This window comes from Brienomyrus brachyistius, chromosome 3, assembly GCF_023856365.1.
Source record: "Brienomyrus brachyistius isolate T26 chromosome 3, BBRACH_0.4, whole genome shotgun sequence".
Taxonomy (NCBI): Eukaryota; Metazoa; Chordata; class Actinopteri; order Osteoglossiformes; family Mormyridae; genus Brienomyrus; species Brienomyrus brachyistius.
Window position 1 is genome coordinate 30,119,780 of NC_064535.1, and position 17,687 is coordinate 30,137,466.

At 41.4% G+C, this 17,687-nt stretch overlaps 1 protein-coding gene across 4 annotated transcripts in view; it reads left to right on the forward strand.

The window, feature by feature from the left end:
• Positions 1-15,321, forward strand: part of srgap1a (SLIT-ROBO Rho GTPase activating protein 1a) — a 107,558-nt gene extending 92,237 nt beyond the window's left edge. For all 4 annotated transcript variants that reach the window (XM_049007600.1, XM_049007601.1, XM_049007602.1 and 1 more), the window contains 7 exons: positions 2,559-2,664; positions 3,204-3,428; positions 3,911-3,984; positions 6,138-6,318; positions 7,517-7,636; positions 12,336-12,603; positions 13,029-15,321. In XM_049007600.1, coding sequence (XP_048863557.1) covers positions 2,559-2,664; positions 3,204-3,428; positions 3,911-3,984; positions 6,138-6,318; positions 7,517-7,636; positions 12,336-12,603; positions 13,029-13,406 — 1,352 coding nt within the window. In that variant the 3' untranslated portion in view covers positions 13,407-15,321. The remainder of the gene's footprint in view (positions 1-2,558; positions 2,665-3,203; positions 3,429-3,910; positions 3,985-6,137; positions 6,319-7,516; positions 7,637-12,335; positions 12,604-13,028) is intronic.
• Positions 15,322-17,687: the final 2,366 nt, after the last annotated feature.

Below are 17,687 nucleotides of genomic sequence, written 5' to 3' on the forward strand. Positions count from 1 at the left end.
CCAAGTTCTCCGCCAAATTCTCCCCCGTCTTTAACCCTCTTGGGTCTAGGGGTAGGGAACACACTTTCACTGACTGGGGCATGGTTACACATTTCATTCAATATCATAAACTTAATTTATGGCAAATAAATAATTTCTTATATATTTGTTTTGGCATTAAACTCATCTTAATCTTAGTATACTTTGTAAATATGTCAGATTTATATGAAGTTTGTAATTTTACATTAAAGTATAGACATTGCAAAATCCAGCATGGAACATTTGCAGAAATATTATAAAAGTACATAATAAGCAATGGTGGTAGTTTGTTTTGATGCCAGATATTTGATCACCAAAGTCTTGGCTACGTGAAGATGACTAACTGGTGTAGTTGCAACATTTAGTTGGATAAATAAATAATAAAAACCTAACTCATGTCACTATTTCTGGCTCCTTTAATTGAATATGTAGCAACCTGTGTATGCTTGAGCCATTCACACCTGGCCACCCCCCCAACTTTTATGGCGCTGATGGGGATGTATCTGGATCGCGTTTCACCTTTGCATTGTTCATAAAATTACCATGCGAATGCGATGTGAATACGCGCTAATGCTATTTAGAATGCGAATAGCGATCATTAGGTGAGGGTGGCACTACACACCCCCGATGCAGGTAAAAGGTGACATGGTTTACTTTTTTGCCGATTTAACCGAATTTTAAAAACTTTAATACTTCCGGCAATGGACGTTTTGAAAAGAAGATGGGTCACGGAATTAGTCAGCGGTTTTTTTTCATGTTTCTACAATAAGATTTCAGTGAGTTATGAACTGAAATACACAAGAAAGATACACAGCATCGCCGACGATGCCGACGACTCCAGAGGGTTAAGTCACTCAGTGGGTTTTTTGGTTGTGTTGAAGCCTGGGGTTTGATTGGGTCTCTGCAAGACATTTACCTCTCTTTTTTTGCTCTTGCTTTAGGCCATTATTGTGTTAAACGGTAAAAGTATTCTGGAAGAGTGTAGCAGACTTTCCTGGGAAATCTGTCTGCATTGGGCACCAGCCGACATTCTTTCTTGCCCCACACATGCCTTGTCTAATGAAGAGAAACACCCCCACAGAAGCAGCCCCGCCTCGATCCTGCAGCACAGCATGGCATGCTGTTCCATGTTTGCCAGACAATGTTTTGAAAAGACAACATTTCGGTTTCATCACACTACAAGGCCTTCCTCCACAAGTCCAGAATCCCCAGAGAGTTGATTTTCAGGATCTGAATTAAGCTTCGTTATAGGTTTCCTGATTCCATTTGTTCAGCTTTGGGCACCGTCCTATACATCTCAGCTAGTTCTAACATGCATGCATTAATTGGCCATCCTATGACATAAATGCCTATGGATCCTTAGAATTGGCCTTTCGATTCTCAGTTGCATTTATGATCACCTTCCTCCTGGTTTAGTCTTCCACTTTCGTGGCATGACCTGCTCTAGGCAAGGTCTGGATGGTGCCATAGGTCTCTCCCTTCTCAATACTATTTGGAGCAGAGGACAGTGTTCCAGTAGATAAGTAAACCATTTTGTCTGACTTTCTTTTATTTTCCTTGTTTCCTGTCACTAAGTTTCATCTTTGACACTGCACCTTGTGAAAATCCTAATTGCAGTGATTACGGATAAACACTGATGGAGTTTGATTTATTTCTTGTGTCTCCTGGAAGGCAATTAATAATAATCATTGCTGATAATCTCATCTCTTAATCGAGTGATGTACATTTATCCTTAACCTGTTATTAATCCTTAATCTGTTATTATAAGTTTATTATTTCTAATTCATTTTCTGAGTGTGTTGCCTTGTTGCTTAAATAATATTAGTTACCATATCTAAATATTGGCAAAAACAATTTTGTGTAATATGCTGTAGACACATATTGAAGTTTCAGTGGACTTTCTTTATGTAATGTACTCATAATTAATGATTGAAATAGAATCATTAGGACCTGCATCAAACTAGACTGGAACTTTTTCCAATCATTACTAAGGATGCAGAATCATTCAGTCCAAAGCATCCCATGTGTGCTATAAAGCAACTTCATTCCTGCTCTATAAATCTTTTATTTGGGATCTCCAAGTCCGCTGGTCTTGATTTTAACAGCAAGTTTTATTTTTGGAAGCCGGGACAAGCTCAGCAAGTCTTTGTGAAAGAACGGATTCAGATGGATAACCATCATTAAATATGCAGCACAGCAAAGCGCCCTGTCATTCCAATTAGAGCAGAGGAGCCCAGCTGATAAATTGCCCTTGAAGGTCATGTGATTCTTCAGGACGGGAAAATTTGCGAGATATGTTGTGCTTGTATTTCTTTACCACAGAGCCAGGCACAGCCTGTTCCAGGTAGTTGCGGCCTCACACACAGTCAGTTAGTCGTACTCAGTTTATCAGTCAGTCCGTTGTTTTATCAGACCCTCTGTGACTCGCTCATCATGGGTATTTATCATTTCTGATTGCTGTTACTGCTGTGTAAAGAACTATATGTTAACAGAATTAAAGTCGTCACCATCCTCACTAACACGCTGTACCCCAACGACAGGAATGGAGAATCTTTATGAGAGAGCCCTGTACATCCGAAAGATTCTGGTGACCCTACCGAGATCTGTCCTTGTACTGATGCGCTACCTTTTCGCCTTCCTTAACCAGTAAGTGCCATGAAAAGCTGTCTGTGACATAGTGGTGGATTAGCTCATTCGCTAATGAGGCTCATTTTAGCAACACTTTGTTAGTGATTGAGTTCTTGCTTGAGCTGGAGTACCAGCAAGTAGGATGGTGTAGGTAAGATTTACCAGCCCCATCCCTCTTAAAGCAAAGAGTACATGAAGATGAAAGGCCTTCAAATATGTGATGAGAGCATTGACAGACTTTTTAAATGAAACCCTGATAGGCTTTGTGCAGTGATCATGACATTAAGAGATGAGGCATAACTGTATTGTACTGTGAAATAATGTCAAGACTGTTAAGACTTTATCATTAGCAGCCAAAGAGAGAATAGTGGAGACAAGACAGGCCAATGGAATATAAGGGCTTGATTACATAACTGGAGTATATAATTAAAGATGGAGGTTTGAAGGAGACAAATTATCCACTTTGTGGCAGATATAGCTCATTGGTGGCTTTCTGTAAAGCCAACCATTGGTTGAGCTTTTGATACTGATTCCAGTTCTCACTGCACCCTCCACAGCTTATCCCAGTACAGCGATGAGAATATGATGGACCCATACAACCTGGCCATCTGCTTCGGACCCACACTGATGCCCACCCCCGACATCCAGGACCAGGTGTCCTGCCAGGCACATGTCAACGAGGTTGTCAAGACCATCATCATCCACCATGAGACTATATTTCCTGACTCCAAGGAGCTGGAAGGACCTGTGTATGAGAAGTGTATGGCAGGGGGTGACTACTGGTGAGAGTCTTGGCTTTGGGTGGGGGCTGGGGCAAGTACTGTGTGTGGGACAAGCATTAGCGGTTCCTGTCTTTGGAGCTTGGTGACTGCAATGGGCTGGGGGTGAGGGTAGATTAGAGCTGAGCATAGCTATGGAATGACTTACAGTCTTTGCTGGGAGTTATGGGCTGAGGGGCTATACATTAATAGGCTTGACTTTGCATCTGGGTACATGCTGTTGGGTAGGATACAGGATTGGAAGGTGAATGTGAAGCGTTTTTGTGGGGACAAGTTTGGGGCTATTCGGGCAGAAATGCAGCCACCTGACAAGTCCCTGAATTAGCAAATGACAAAACACAGACTGAGCTGAAATTTGAGATGGATAGTTCTACAGCATGGAGAGCAGATAGTCCCTTTGCTTCTGTTGTCATTCTAACTCTGCTCCTAATGCTGGTGTGTTTGCAGCATTAAATGCCTAATTCTCTTTTGTTTCTTACTCACAGTGATAGTCCCTATAGTGAGCATGGCGCACTTGATGAGTTGGACCAGGATGGGGACACACATACAAGCGAGGATGGTATGTATATCCACCTGCACCCCCTCGGTCACTCACTGGACTGCTGACCCATGCCTGGTGGCCCCTGACAGAATTACGGAACCCTCTTTCTGGGTGTCTCTGGGTGTGGTTGTTCTATCCCTGGGTGATTCTGTGTGTTTCTGTAGGTGCAGTCACAGATGTGCCTGTAGCTGTATCCATCTGTTAGTGGGTATGTGTCTGGGTGTGGTCATGGGAGTGTCTGGCACTCAGAGACATGCTGCTGGCTGTGTAACAACTGTGAATGTTTGTTCAAGAGAGGGTTAAATTTCAGTCTTCTGTTCTCCCTACCTCTGCTTCAGCTGAGTCACCTTGGAACTCCAGTAAGCCTCATGCTTTATTACCTACAGAAGGGCATGTTAATGCCAGGTTTCAGAGAAATGCAGACCCATTTGGGGGGGGGGGGAGCCATTTCAGTGGCACATCTCACACCAATGCAATATGAAAAGCAGTATGTTATCATTTTGGAAAAAACACCCGGCTCTGCCCAGTCTCTGTACCCCAGTGAATCATATCTGCTTAGTGTACTCCTCATGCAGGAGATCCTGAATGCCAGGGTCCTAGTCAGCTCTAGAGAGACATTCATGATACCCTTGAATAGCACACTAACTCCTTTCATACTACATTTCATACTACCTATTATCACATTAATATATCTTTTACTACACTTTATATTGCATCATTTTACATTCTGCTGTGTAAATGCACTTCTTATGATGTCTTACATTACATATCACCATATTAACATTCTTTATTTTTAAATCTCTTTTCTCCCAACTATGCTTGGAGGATATTAGTTCAGGAAGGTGTTGCAGTTTTATTCTGTTTGCTGATAAAGGAATTTGTGGATACTGGGGCACTGGAACTGCAAGGGTTGGTGACAGAGCAGGGTCACCCACCCTTGCAGTTCCTGCGCCCAAGTATCCACAAATTCCTTTATCAAGTAAAGCACTCCAGTGCACCAGGAACTTGTAAAGTGACCTGGAGGAGGAGAAGCTGTATTTTCTGCCCCTCCTGGAGGATAGCGCTCATTGCTGGTGTGTCACTGTTCAAAAGTCAAAGTGGGAGGAATACAAGCTGCAGTGGTGTTCCCCTCTTTAAAGTGTGCACTTGGAGTCTTCCCAGAGCTCTTAGACCGAGGTTTGTTTCCATGGCAATAAAAGCCAAAGGAACCCCTGCACCCCCCCCCCACACACACACACACACATCCATCCCATTATCCCTAATTGCAAGATTGGTAAGAATCCTAATGCCCATTCCTAATGGTTTGCTCCAGGTTGGAGTGGACCCTTTGCTGATGTTAGATCTCTCTGCTCATCCTCTTAGTGTCCAGATTAGACTCATAAACCTGCTCTGAATTTTGCCAGGAATGTGCCTCTGCAATGATGACTGGGTTTCAGGCCAATTTTTGTCTGGTGTTTCTGGGTAGTGTGCACAGCTTTGCATAATCACTCATACTGGAGGTCCTTGATCTCACTGATACATTTTCCCTGTTTCTTCTTTGGGCCCCAGAGTTGACACGTGGCTGTGTGGCTGTTGGGTTTGTGTTGTGGGTGTGAGCCCCTGAGAAGGTCATACTCGGTGCCTCCAGAGCTCTTCACACTTCTCCTGTTTGGTCACTTGTAGACCTGCTCATTGTTCTGTGACCTTCAACTGGCCCCCTATACAGCTCTACTGCTACCAAGCATTTAGAATCTCTGTTGGATCCTAGTGTCTCTGTGATGTTAAGTGAAAATGTCCTGCCTTTGTGTGTGTGTGTGTGTCTTGTCCTTCCTGCTTTTCTTACCTCTTACGTCTCTGTCATCGTCCAAAGCCTGTGTTACAATGACAGTTCCCCATGAATTGCCTGACTTCATACATCAAAACAAGAATTTTTACATTTTGGTATACTAAGCTGGCCCATGTATTGATCCACAGACTTCTGCTATTTCTCATTCAGGTGGACTTTCATCCCTCTGATGTGAGAGAGACTCCCTACCTCGGTACCAGCTGTTTCTCTCCATAAGTCTCTCTCCTGCATTAATCATCCATTTCTCCCTTAAAACCACAGCATACAGAAGCAGCACATGGGCTCCATGCCCATGCGCTTGTCATACTTGGAGTGTGATGGGATTGTTTTCCCCCTCTGCTCCCAGACAGTGAGCCCATTGAAGCCATTGCCAAGTTTGACTACATGGGCCGCTCAGCCCGCGAGCTGTCCTTCAAGAAGGGTGCCTCCCTGCTGCTGTACCAGCGTGCCTCCAACGACTGGTGGGAGGGACGGCACAATGGGATTGATGGCTTGGTGCCTCACCAGTACATCGTGGTGCAGGATGTGTAAGTACACCCTGGGGCAAGGAGCCATCAGTGGGAATTAGCATATTAGGAGGGAACCACTCTGATACATGTAGATAAGCCTTTAATTATGACATCATGCAGTTTGCTCTTGGAATCGAGATTCTGCTGTTGTACCCTTATGAAGAAAAACATTTTAGTAACATATAACATTTTAAAACTTCTTTGTATTTTTTATTGGGGGAAAAAATACTAAATGCACAAAATAAGGAAAATAATGCTAATATTAAATTATTCACCCTTCATTTTCTGGTTCTGGATTAAAGCCAGACACAACATGTACTGTCAAAGTTTGAGTCATTAAAGGGTGGTCGCTCAGTTATTCTGTCTGCGGCTCTCCCTCTCCTGCGCTGCTGTCAGTCGCACCTCTGACAACCCCACCAGACTCTGTGCACATGCTCTGTTTTCTAAAGTGAAATGTTAATACACATGGACTCCTGCCATGGCAGAGCTATATTACATATTCCACAGGGTCCATGTGCCCACGTGTGTCAGTGATTCTGTTTGAGATTCCACCCCAGGATGTTTCCCCCCTTAATCGGAGGGGGTGGGATATTTTTGGGAAGGAGGATTCCTGCTGGCTCCTCTGAATGAATCATAACACAAAGAGAACTTAGCCAATGAGTAGAGACTTCCTGGAATGTTATGTAGAGCTGGTACCAAGGTGCCCATGGAAGCAGAAGGATTGTGTTTGTTATACCTTGTCACAACTCAGAATATAAAAAGATTGGGGTACACACAGCCGGACACAGAAACAACACAAACAGGAATATGTTGAAGTGGTTCTCTGTTTTATCTATAGTTCAGGTGTATATACAATGCAGGGTGATGACATGTACTGTACTACCTAGGACAGGTTCGATTTATAGATGGCACCAAAGAAAAGAACAGAACAGAACATCCTTACTCTGAGTTTTAGAATCTGTTCTATCTGGTCTCTAAATGAAAATCCTAGCTAACTACACTACTGTAAGTAAAAAATAAAACTTACACACAAAAATAAAACTTACACACAAAGGTTACTGAAATACACCTCTATTTCATTCTGCAAGTAAAAATTCGCGAATCAAATCACACGTGTTTGTGGGACGAGTGATAGGAAGACTGTGTTCTCTTCCTGCTAAATGCGTGAGTGATGGACTGCCGTAGCTTACACCCCACACCCATGTCTCTGCCCCAGGGAGGACACCTTCTCGGACACCATGAGCCAAAGGGCTGACAGCGAGGTCACCGATGACAATGGCTCTGGGAAGGACACATGCTCGCTGATGGACAGACCCCCGGAAAAATATGTCAGCAGGTGGGTGAGAGCCTCGTTTCCACCACCCCCTGCAAAGCTCCTCTCACTGATGAAGATCACTTCTTGTTTTTACTAAATGGTATCCCATGGTCCCAGAATATATGGATGCAAGGCAAGGCTCCACACCCCCATGCCCCTTAATAGGGCAAGTGGGTACAGAAGATGGATGGATGGTATCCCATGATTTTAATTGTGACCGATTCAGATCACTTCTGACATTGGATTTTTTTTTAGCTTTTTTGAGTGAGTATTACATGATTAATTTTTCGATTACAATTGTGCTTCTCTAACCATTTAGCCACCACTACCCCTTGAATTTGAAAGTTATAAACTAAAGACTAAACTAATATCTCATGTCTTTACATTTAAATAAAATATGTAAAATTACCACCAACCACTATTTTCACATAAATAAAGACATAAATAATTTGTCAAACACAAAGGTTACTGAAATACACCTCTATTTCATTCTGCAAGTAAAAATTTGCGAATCAAATCTGTTCATATGTGTACTCGAGTACCAAAACTAAGCCGGCAATATCAGGATCAAGGAGCTGCTGGATAGTTACATTTTCCAGAAATGGACAAAAATGATGAGGAAAACATTGGACTATTCTAAAGTGGCCTTCTATGAGCCCTGACCTCAATCCTATTCAGCATCTTTGGAAAGAGCTGAAACATGCCGTCTGGAAAAGGCACCCTTCAAACCTGAGACAACTGGAGCAGTTTGCTCATGAGGAGTGGGCCAAAATACCTGCTGAATAGTGCAGAAGTCTCATTGACAGTTACAGGAATCGTTTGATTGCAGTGATTGCCTCAAAAGGTTGTGCAACAAAATATTAAGTTAGGGGTACCATCATTTTTGTCCAGGCCTGTTTCATGAGTTTTTTTTTTTATTATTAATTCTGTTGAAGCATGGTTAAAAATCAATGTCTGACTTTTATTAGTTAAATTTCATAGAATTTTTATTTATTATTACTTTTGTCAGATTAAAGTTATTTCTGTGACCATTGTGAGTTTTTCTTTCATTGACTGAAGGGTACCAACAATTTTGTCCACGTGTGTATATAAAAAATATTATTTATTATTATGAACTATAAACATTTTATACTGATATTTCAGAATAGTGCCCGTTAATTGAGTGTGCTGATTACTTGAACACCGATTGTGAGAGCTTTCATTGTCTCTCCCAGCTGTGTTTGCTCTGACACCAGCCTTGGTGCTAAGTGAGCAGGCCACAGCTGATCCAGATCTCAGCTGCCAGCAAGGTCATGCTGCAGGTATACTGTACTGATGTTTTGGAGGAACGGTTCATATGTCAGCTGGCCATGTCTAAATATAGAAACTAAAAAAGATCTAATGAAATTTGTAACCATATTGACATGATGAAAAATCATCCTCTTCCTCCACAAGACACCCAGAACTCCTCTGGGGATGTTTTAAGCATTTATTTTATTATTCACAATTAAGTTTAAACAGTTTACGCATTATATGAACTGGCAATTTATGATTTAAATTCCCTTAACTTCCCTAACTTCCTTAACCTTGGACAATGAAAGTCTGGCGATGTTTAAGTTCTTCAAAAATTCTATCTGTTAAACTCTCTTCAGAAAGGCAAATAAATTCTCATTACAGTCCCTTACTTCTTATTCATTCATGTTTTTTTTTTTGTAGCTGACGATACTGCTCATACACTGTCATCCTCTTAGAGCCTTTAAGTGCATTATTTTGAGTATTCTTTGTGAACTGTCTCCCCCTGTTGTTTATTCCACAAACTGTGCCTCACTTACTGTTCCATCTGTCTTACTGCTATATAAAAGTCGACCTGTCTGCTCTCAGCCACAGAAATCTGCACGTCTCATTTTGGATGCCAGTTACATATTGTGTATGTGTGCTGAAAGAGTAATTGCTCCTGATTTAATATGAGTCAGAAGATAGATTCCTCATTAATCATACATGATTAATATCTACCCTGGAAAAATAATTAGAAAATCCTTTACAAAATTATAATTAATGCTCATATTCATATCAGTCACATAAATTGGAGCAAAATTATGAGCTCAATTAAGAAACTGATCCTGGGGCAAAAATCTGCCATAATACTTGTCTGTGTTCCTGTGGGTGTCCAATTTCCTTTGCGTATGCATGTGGGCGTTCTCATGGACATGCAGCATCCATCAAAAAAGAAATACACAGGTGCAAGTCACAGATTAAGGGTCTGTATCACCTTGTGCCACTTTGGCCAAGTCTCGATATGCAGGACACCATATATGTCAGTATTCCCACACATCCCTTTGTTTACTCAGTAAGGTAGGGGATCCCAACTTGGAACTTATACTGAAGTGCGGAGACAAGAGACAGAAATAGTGTAGCAAAAAATGAGCAAATTGAATTATTTTTCATTTATATTAATTGCATTAATGAATACCTTTTTTTTAACTTGGGTCTTCATTTTCTGGATTGGAAAATTTCATGAATAACAAAAATATTTTTGTCTAATACTGAAGGTGCCAGCCGGGAATTTTGCGAGCACTTATTAGTAGAATAACATGAAAGTGTTTTTTATCATGTGGAAAAAGATCCATTTTCTGGTCAGATTTAATAATGAATTATAAACATGTTACAGGCTTGGTTCCAGCTTGCTCAAGTTTTTCACTGCAGAAGGGAGGCCTCAGTAAAGCTGTTGCGGGTTTGGAGAGCAGCAGTGATGTAAAACCAAAGAGAGATTTTTTTTTTTTACTGTTCACAGGGTGTGCATCATGATTTACTATGTGTTAATTTACATGAACACAACTGTGATAATCATCGTGTTATGTTGGCATCAAGCACTAGTGGAATTAGCTCTAATAAAGCTTCAGTTCGAATCCATTCCTTTCAGCTATCCTATAGTACATTTTTAAGTATGAGGTTGCCATTTTTTCCTTTAGATAATCCATGCATATCAATGCAAGTGACCTGTATCTGCATGCATTTTGACCAGTCAGATGGTGGTGACACAGCCAGCTCAGTTTAGTCACACTTTCCGTTCTGCTAGTAAGCAGAGCCATGTACTGCTCAGGTACAGCTTGCATAATTTACAATGGAAAACTGCCTCTTCTCAGTACAGCTCGGGTACAGCTCAGTTCTTGGTGGCAGTGGAAAAGTAGCATAACCAACGAGCTTTTTCAGTCCCCCATGCTTATTTAGCATAAAGGTCACAGTGCCCGTTGTGTGACATGAGGTAAAAACACATTCATTGGCTTTCACAGTTCCAGATGATCCATCCAGTAATTCTACAAATTACAGAACTTGGGCTGTGTGGGAGCAGTAGTGATTAAAGGTCTGTTTGGGGAATATATTTCTGTCATTCCAAGAGTATCATTTATAGTAAAACTTACTAAATGTATTAAGTTTGACCTGCCAATTGATCTGCCCCTCTACCAGAACTATGCCAAAAACTTTATTTACATCCATCAATTTTCCAAACCACTTATCCTACTGGGTCGCGGGGACTTTATTTACAGGTAGATCTGAAAATTCTGTGAATAAGAAAACATTTTGCCATGGACACTTTTGTCCTTGTACAGACAGGTTGACAATCCCTGCCACAGATATGAGCAAATAGGGTTTCCAATTTCAAGCTGAAGAAATACATGATGTCCCTCCACCCCCAACGCCCAGGTCTCCAACAATTAAATTTGTTGATCGGGGCAGAAAATCGTGACATAAATCACATTCCCCATTAGTTCAAAACCAGATTCAGTATTTTAATTTTCAATATAGGATGGGTGGAAACGACCAGCAATGTCGTACCTGCCTCTTGGAACAAGTAGCGAGGTGGTCAGCGAAAAAGTTCAGCAACAAACTATACTGTTGGCTTATTTAAATGTTATGCCCTGTTATTTAAAAAAAGCTTAGATTTTTGTATGACTTATTTATTAAAAATAGATTTCGTCTCGTGGCATGGTCGTGCAGTGGTTAGCACTGTTTCCTCACACCTCTGGGACCCGGGTTCAAGTCTCCGCCTGGGTCACATGTGTGTGGAGTTTGCATGTTCTCCCCGTGTCGTCGTGGGGTTTCCTCCGGGTACTCCGGTTTCCCCCCACAGTCCAAAAACATGCTGAGGCTAATTGGACTTGCTGAATTGCCCGTAGGAGTGCATTTGTGAGTGAATGGTGTGTGAGCGTGCCCTGCGATGGGCTGGCCCCCAATCCGGGGTTGTTCCCTGCCTCGTGCCCATTGCTTCCGGGATAGGCTCCAGACCCCCCGTGACCGAGTACGATAAGCGGTTTGGAAAATGGATGAATGGATGGATGGATTTCATCTCCATTCAGTTTGTTGTCTTTCTGAATCTGTTTGTAAGCAAAAAATAAGCCTTGAAGCAAACAAATAATGGCAAATTATATTGTGATAATTATCAATATTGATTGATGTGACGAAGATTACGTGACGTGAAATATTTTACGATATCGCTCAGCCCTACATCACATATAATCCTCTTTGTTTGGTGTGAATCATCAGCTTGCATAGTTATGCCTTTTTTGTTTTCATTATCAAATAGGAAAGTTGTTTAAAAGAAGGTAGCTCTTCTGTGAGTGATGAACTCCTGAATGCCGTTAAAACGAATTTCCTTTATGGCACTGGATCTTCAGCCCAGATCAGTGTCTTACTTCCCTGGATCTAACCCATGTGTCTGTTATCTTCTGGCCTCCTGATGCAGACACAGGAAGAGGTTGGATGCTTCTGCTCGTGGGCCTCCTGGACCCCTAGAGACAGACTCATCCAGCGGGCCCTGTAGCCCAAGGGATCTCCTGCGGGGGCACCATACGGTAGCCCTGGACAGCCTTGGGCAGCGGCGAAGGACTGGAAGGCACGAGTCCCTCCATAAAACAGAGAACCCTCCCATTCGCCGTTCCCCCTCTTCAGGCCAGTATGGCTGCCTCACCGAGCCCCTTGGAAAGCCGCTAGACCCAGACACCATCGCTCAGGTCAGTGGAGGGTCACAGACATTCAAGAGACCACTCTAATAAAATGAAATGTCAGTGTTTAATCTTTCTGCTCCTGTCATATGTTTAGTGTTTACAAAAAACAATAATCCCCGACTACTGCCCCTATGTATTCTAGATCACCAGTGAATATGCCAAAAACTTGCATTAAAATGAAGCTTTCTTCCTTTATAACTGAAAAAATAAGTCCAGTTTTTTAGTTGTGTGTTGTATTCACTTCACATTGTCCATGTTTGTCTGCCTAGAATTTTTATTAGCAAAATGCCTGTGTTTGTGCTGTGACAGACCCCAAACCCACTTCTTGCATATGGTTAGGGTTAAAGCCCACCACCCAACATAAACACATGGAAAAGTAGCTATGGAAGGCTTATAAAGGTTAAATGAGAGGTTCCCCTCTGCCTGTCCAGGACATTGAGGACACGATGAATACGGCCTTGAATGAGCTACGGGAGTTGGAGCTTCAAAGCTCAAGCAAGCCAGCCCCAGATGTGGTGCTGGACACGTTGGAGCAAATCAAGAACACCCCCCCACCTGCCAGTCTGCCACCTCACAGTCCCCTCCGCAGCCTGCTCCTGCGCCCGTCAGAGGCAGCAACCCCATACCGTGGCCCTGGCTCGTCGTCCGACTCCTTGGCCACCTACAGGCCCGCCGTGGCTCCCCGCATGGGAGTCCAGCTCAGGCCCCCTATTCTGCGGCCCAAGCCGCTGGTGCTTCCCAGGCCAGGTACATCCCAGCCAACGGTCCCCTCTCTGCAAGGGTCTCTGGACAAGACCTGCACTATGTGACTCCTCCCCCAGTCACTTTGGAATGATCCACATTTATCCCTGTCGTTGAAGTCATTGGTCACAAGCTGAATTAGGCATTTCTAAACTGCTTAGATAAAGGGAGAAGAGGCACTACAATGTCTATTATAAGTTAATGAAAGAATGTATCAGATGACAGATATGTCTCCTGTTATAATTGAATTTGTAAATCTGTCTACAGGGGATTATAATATTGCTTTGTTAGCCACCATAGTGAGAGTATTTATTTTATGTGCAAGAAATAGTTATAAAGGTGTCTTTTGGAGAATAGTTTAAACTTAGCATATTATAAATACATATTACATAAATACAAATTACAAATATCACTGTATTACAGCAAAACAATTCTAGTTAAAATACAATAAGGAACACATCACAAAGGTTTCCTATATGGATAGGTGACTTCTCAGTGGTAGGTGTAACGAGAGTTCCCCCTCCCTTGGTGTGAGTTTGAATTGGGGTATTGTAGAAAATGTTGTCTATTATTCTAAATATGTTAGAATGAACTGTAAAGCTGCCATTTATGATTTACACAGCCTTTTACATGACCGCCACATATAAATGAAAGCCTTTCCTTTGTCCTGAATAATGTTTAACAGCATCTCGGCTAAGCAGCTCTATAGTTGTTGGTGTAAGATGGATAACAAGAAGTATGACCAGGGTATATTGTGCTGGGGTTAGCATGCTATAAGTTCTTAGTTCACGTATGTAGTGCTCCTGTGGACATTAATGGCACTTCAAGTGAGAGGAACAACCTACATGTATAGCACATTGAATGCTTCAAATGTAATCCAGTCCCACTGTGTTAAAAAACATACATCACTACTGAATCTGTTTTTCACTCCAGATTATACTTGCCTTGTTTTAGCATAGCTTTAATGTAATGTATGATCGTATGATCATTTATGACATTATCTTCTGGTCAGCAAGTGGATATAACCACTAGAATTCCAAATGTGTATAGAATGTTATAAAGCTCCTTTCAGCAAAGAGGTTTATCGGAGCATTGGCCATCCTTCGCTAGCATCATGTCTCAGAGTGGATGTCCATTCATTTTGATCCATCGCTGTATGTCAGCTGACTCATTTCTCAGCCTGTGCAAAGCAACTATTCAGTCACCTTTAAACCTATCACTGCTGCCCCATTTTGCGGTCATTTCCCCGAAAGGAACAATGCCGGTAGCCATTGACTTTCTGACTGTTATTGTCAACGTCTACGCTGTCTAACCTGTTTACTGCTATTCGTTTCAATAGTCTATTGCTGTGGCGAGATATTGAGGACAAACTAATCAGATTTCCGGGTGGATATTTATTTAGTAATCACTAGTAGTGTATAAAACTCGAAATGTCATCACTGTGGTAATGCCCAGCGAACAGTAGAGTAATGGCAAGTTAATTTTCAGCATCATGGAGCCACTGTATGGGAGCAGGCCAAGTGAGTACTGGACCACAGGTGAAAACAAGAAGGAAAAACCCAACCTCCTGTCATCTAACAGACGGACAAATAACCTTTTTTCTTGCAAATATGCACTCTCTGACTTTCCCCCTATGTATCTTTGTAGAATGTACATGTAAGTGCCTTTGGACGTCTCTTGCAAGAGTTCATTCTATATATGTAACATTTTCACTTTAAACCACTTCTCTTGAACTGGTGCAGAAGGAACATGCAGTAATAATAACAACCCACTTCTGAAAATGTAACGAAATGTGAACTGTAACGTTTCACAAAATGTTAGACATAAGTAAATAGTATAAGGTAAGTTACTACGAATGCGTCGTGACATTGCACTTTTATGTATCAGAGTGTATATGTGGCATGTAGCATTACAAAGAGTTGGGGGCATTTTGGGGTGTGCTCCTTTCAAAGTGTCTGTGAAATAAAGAAGGTGGTGCCCGCTCATGTGGTCTAGTTCTTGTGTCCTAGAGAACCAGAACAAGGGGAGATTTGACACTGGCTGCAAATGCAGTACCTTGCAAAGGTATTGAGCTCCCCTTAAAGTGGTCAGATTTCTTATAAAATCTCCCAGTATTTTGCTGCATCCATTCTCCTTTCAATTTTCACAAGATGCCCAGTTCCTGAATTTGAAAAGAATTTCAATTGCATGATGCTTTTGCCACCATATTTAACTGTAGATATGGTGGTGTTTATTGATGCATGGGCCACAAATAAGGCCGGTATGAATGTATCACAAAGCTGGATTTCTTGCTTTGCCATATAACCTGTCGGATTTAAGGTACCCGAGTCTCAATGGACTTTTCCTTTGTTCACTGACATTTAGCCCAGACTACCATAAAACTGACATGTTATCCTGTTTCATGATGCATGCCCATAGTATTTTGAATTTTGGCAAAAAAAATCTCTATCTTTGTCTCATCAGACTACAAAATCTTTAACATAAGTAATTAATCAAATACACTTGTCAAAAATCACATCACAGTGTACATCATAATTTACTACAGTATGTGCAATTATTATTATTATTAAACTTATTGTGTACCAATTTCTGCTAGAACATCTGCTAGAATGGCTGTGTTATGCAAGCATCAAATGCTAGCAAAATTTTCATTTGTATGTGTAAATTTTCAATACAAGTCCATTCCTTTCAGTTGTTGTACATTTTAAGTAGGAGGTCGGAAATTTTCAAGTTCCGAATTAACTGGAATTCATCAATACATCGTAATGATTCTGCTAATAATAATATCTACGAGTAGAATATGTTGTTTTTCCTTCAGATAATCCATGCATATTGACATGGTAACACAACCAGCTCACTTTAGGCACGCTTTCTAGCAGGGCCGTGTCAGTATGGCATGGGTTGGGTACAGCTTGCATACATTGCAATGGAAAACTGTCAGTTTATGGTATGGGGTCAAGTACGGCTCAGTGTTGGCAGTGTAAAAGTGCCAAAAGACACAGGAGATGTGTTTGTCTTTACTTTTTGCACCATTTTGTTCTGCTATTTTATATTGGTTCACTTGTGAATGACACAATCAGTAGCCTACCACTAGATTCCAGTGTGAAAAGAAAGCTGAGTAGCGTTAAGTCTTAGAGTGGGGATAGTCCATAACAGTCAGGATGAGGGAAACTTTATCAATCTTAAAAACCGTCACTAAAAATGCTAATAATGGACATGTTGCTATATTTTAAATGATCATTTATATTACCCATAAATGTTATTTCTGGAAATTCTATCTTCATGGGGTCCTTAGTAAGTCCACCCCTGGGCCCAGAGTGACCAGTCAGGAGATTTCATGGTGGGCCACTTAGCAGTTGTGCAGGTCAGAAACAAAATAATTGTACAACAAAATACTACAACATTGATTCAGAAGTTAACCAATGAATTTTCACACTGTTTTTTTGTTCTCTGACTAGAGAAATGCAAAAAAACAAAGCATACACTTGTCATTTAGAACTGAGTGAGCGCAGTTCGAGGTATTGGAAGTGTCGCGACTAATTGCTTGTTATTACTAATCACTGGTAGTTTCTCTGACGAAGGCTTAGGCAGGGCTGAAAAAGTAATACGGCTTGAACAGATCAATATGCTATTTATTATTTATCTTTTTCTCAAAATGTTTCTTATTAGGATAATAAGACTCGAACTGTGGATCATTTATCAAAGTTCCCCCCAGAGTGAAGACAAAATGGGCTGGTCTTAGACATAAAACTCCCAGGCTGAAAATTAGTCCCACTTCTTGTCAGCCGCTCAGTACTAGTAATGTGGTGCTGGGCAGATCAAGGTATCATAATGGCGGCAGCGAACAAACACGAGAATTGCATGAAGTTGGTCTTTTAATGTAGTCGTGAAAAGGGCCGCACTTAAGCCACAGTACAATGACACAGAATGGCAGTGAAACATGGGAAGTTATACTATGGACATTAAGGCACAGACACGGAGGGTAATTACACCTAAGACACATCAGGATCAGACAAGGACTGAGTACAAACACATGTAAGGGTATATGCGGCAGTCAGTAAAACAGTACAAGTATCTACACAAATAATTATACATTGGGGCTATTTACAAGTGCTATTCAAATACCACTGGTGCTACAGTATAGTGTGGGTAATTTTGTCTATGACAACATTAATTTCACATCAGCATCAACAACAACAGCAACAACAACAAAGCTAATTGCACATGGTCATTTGCATTTTGCCATCATCTGAAATATCTAACATGATCTGAAGTACGAGTTAGAATTAGAATTATAATCAGAATGCTTCTTTTCGCATACCCCATCTTGATTTCAGACACATATGCAG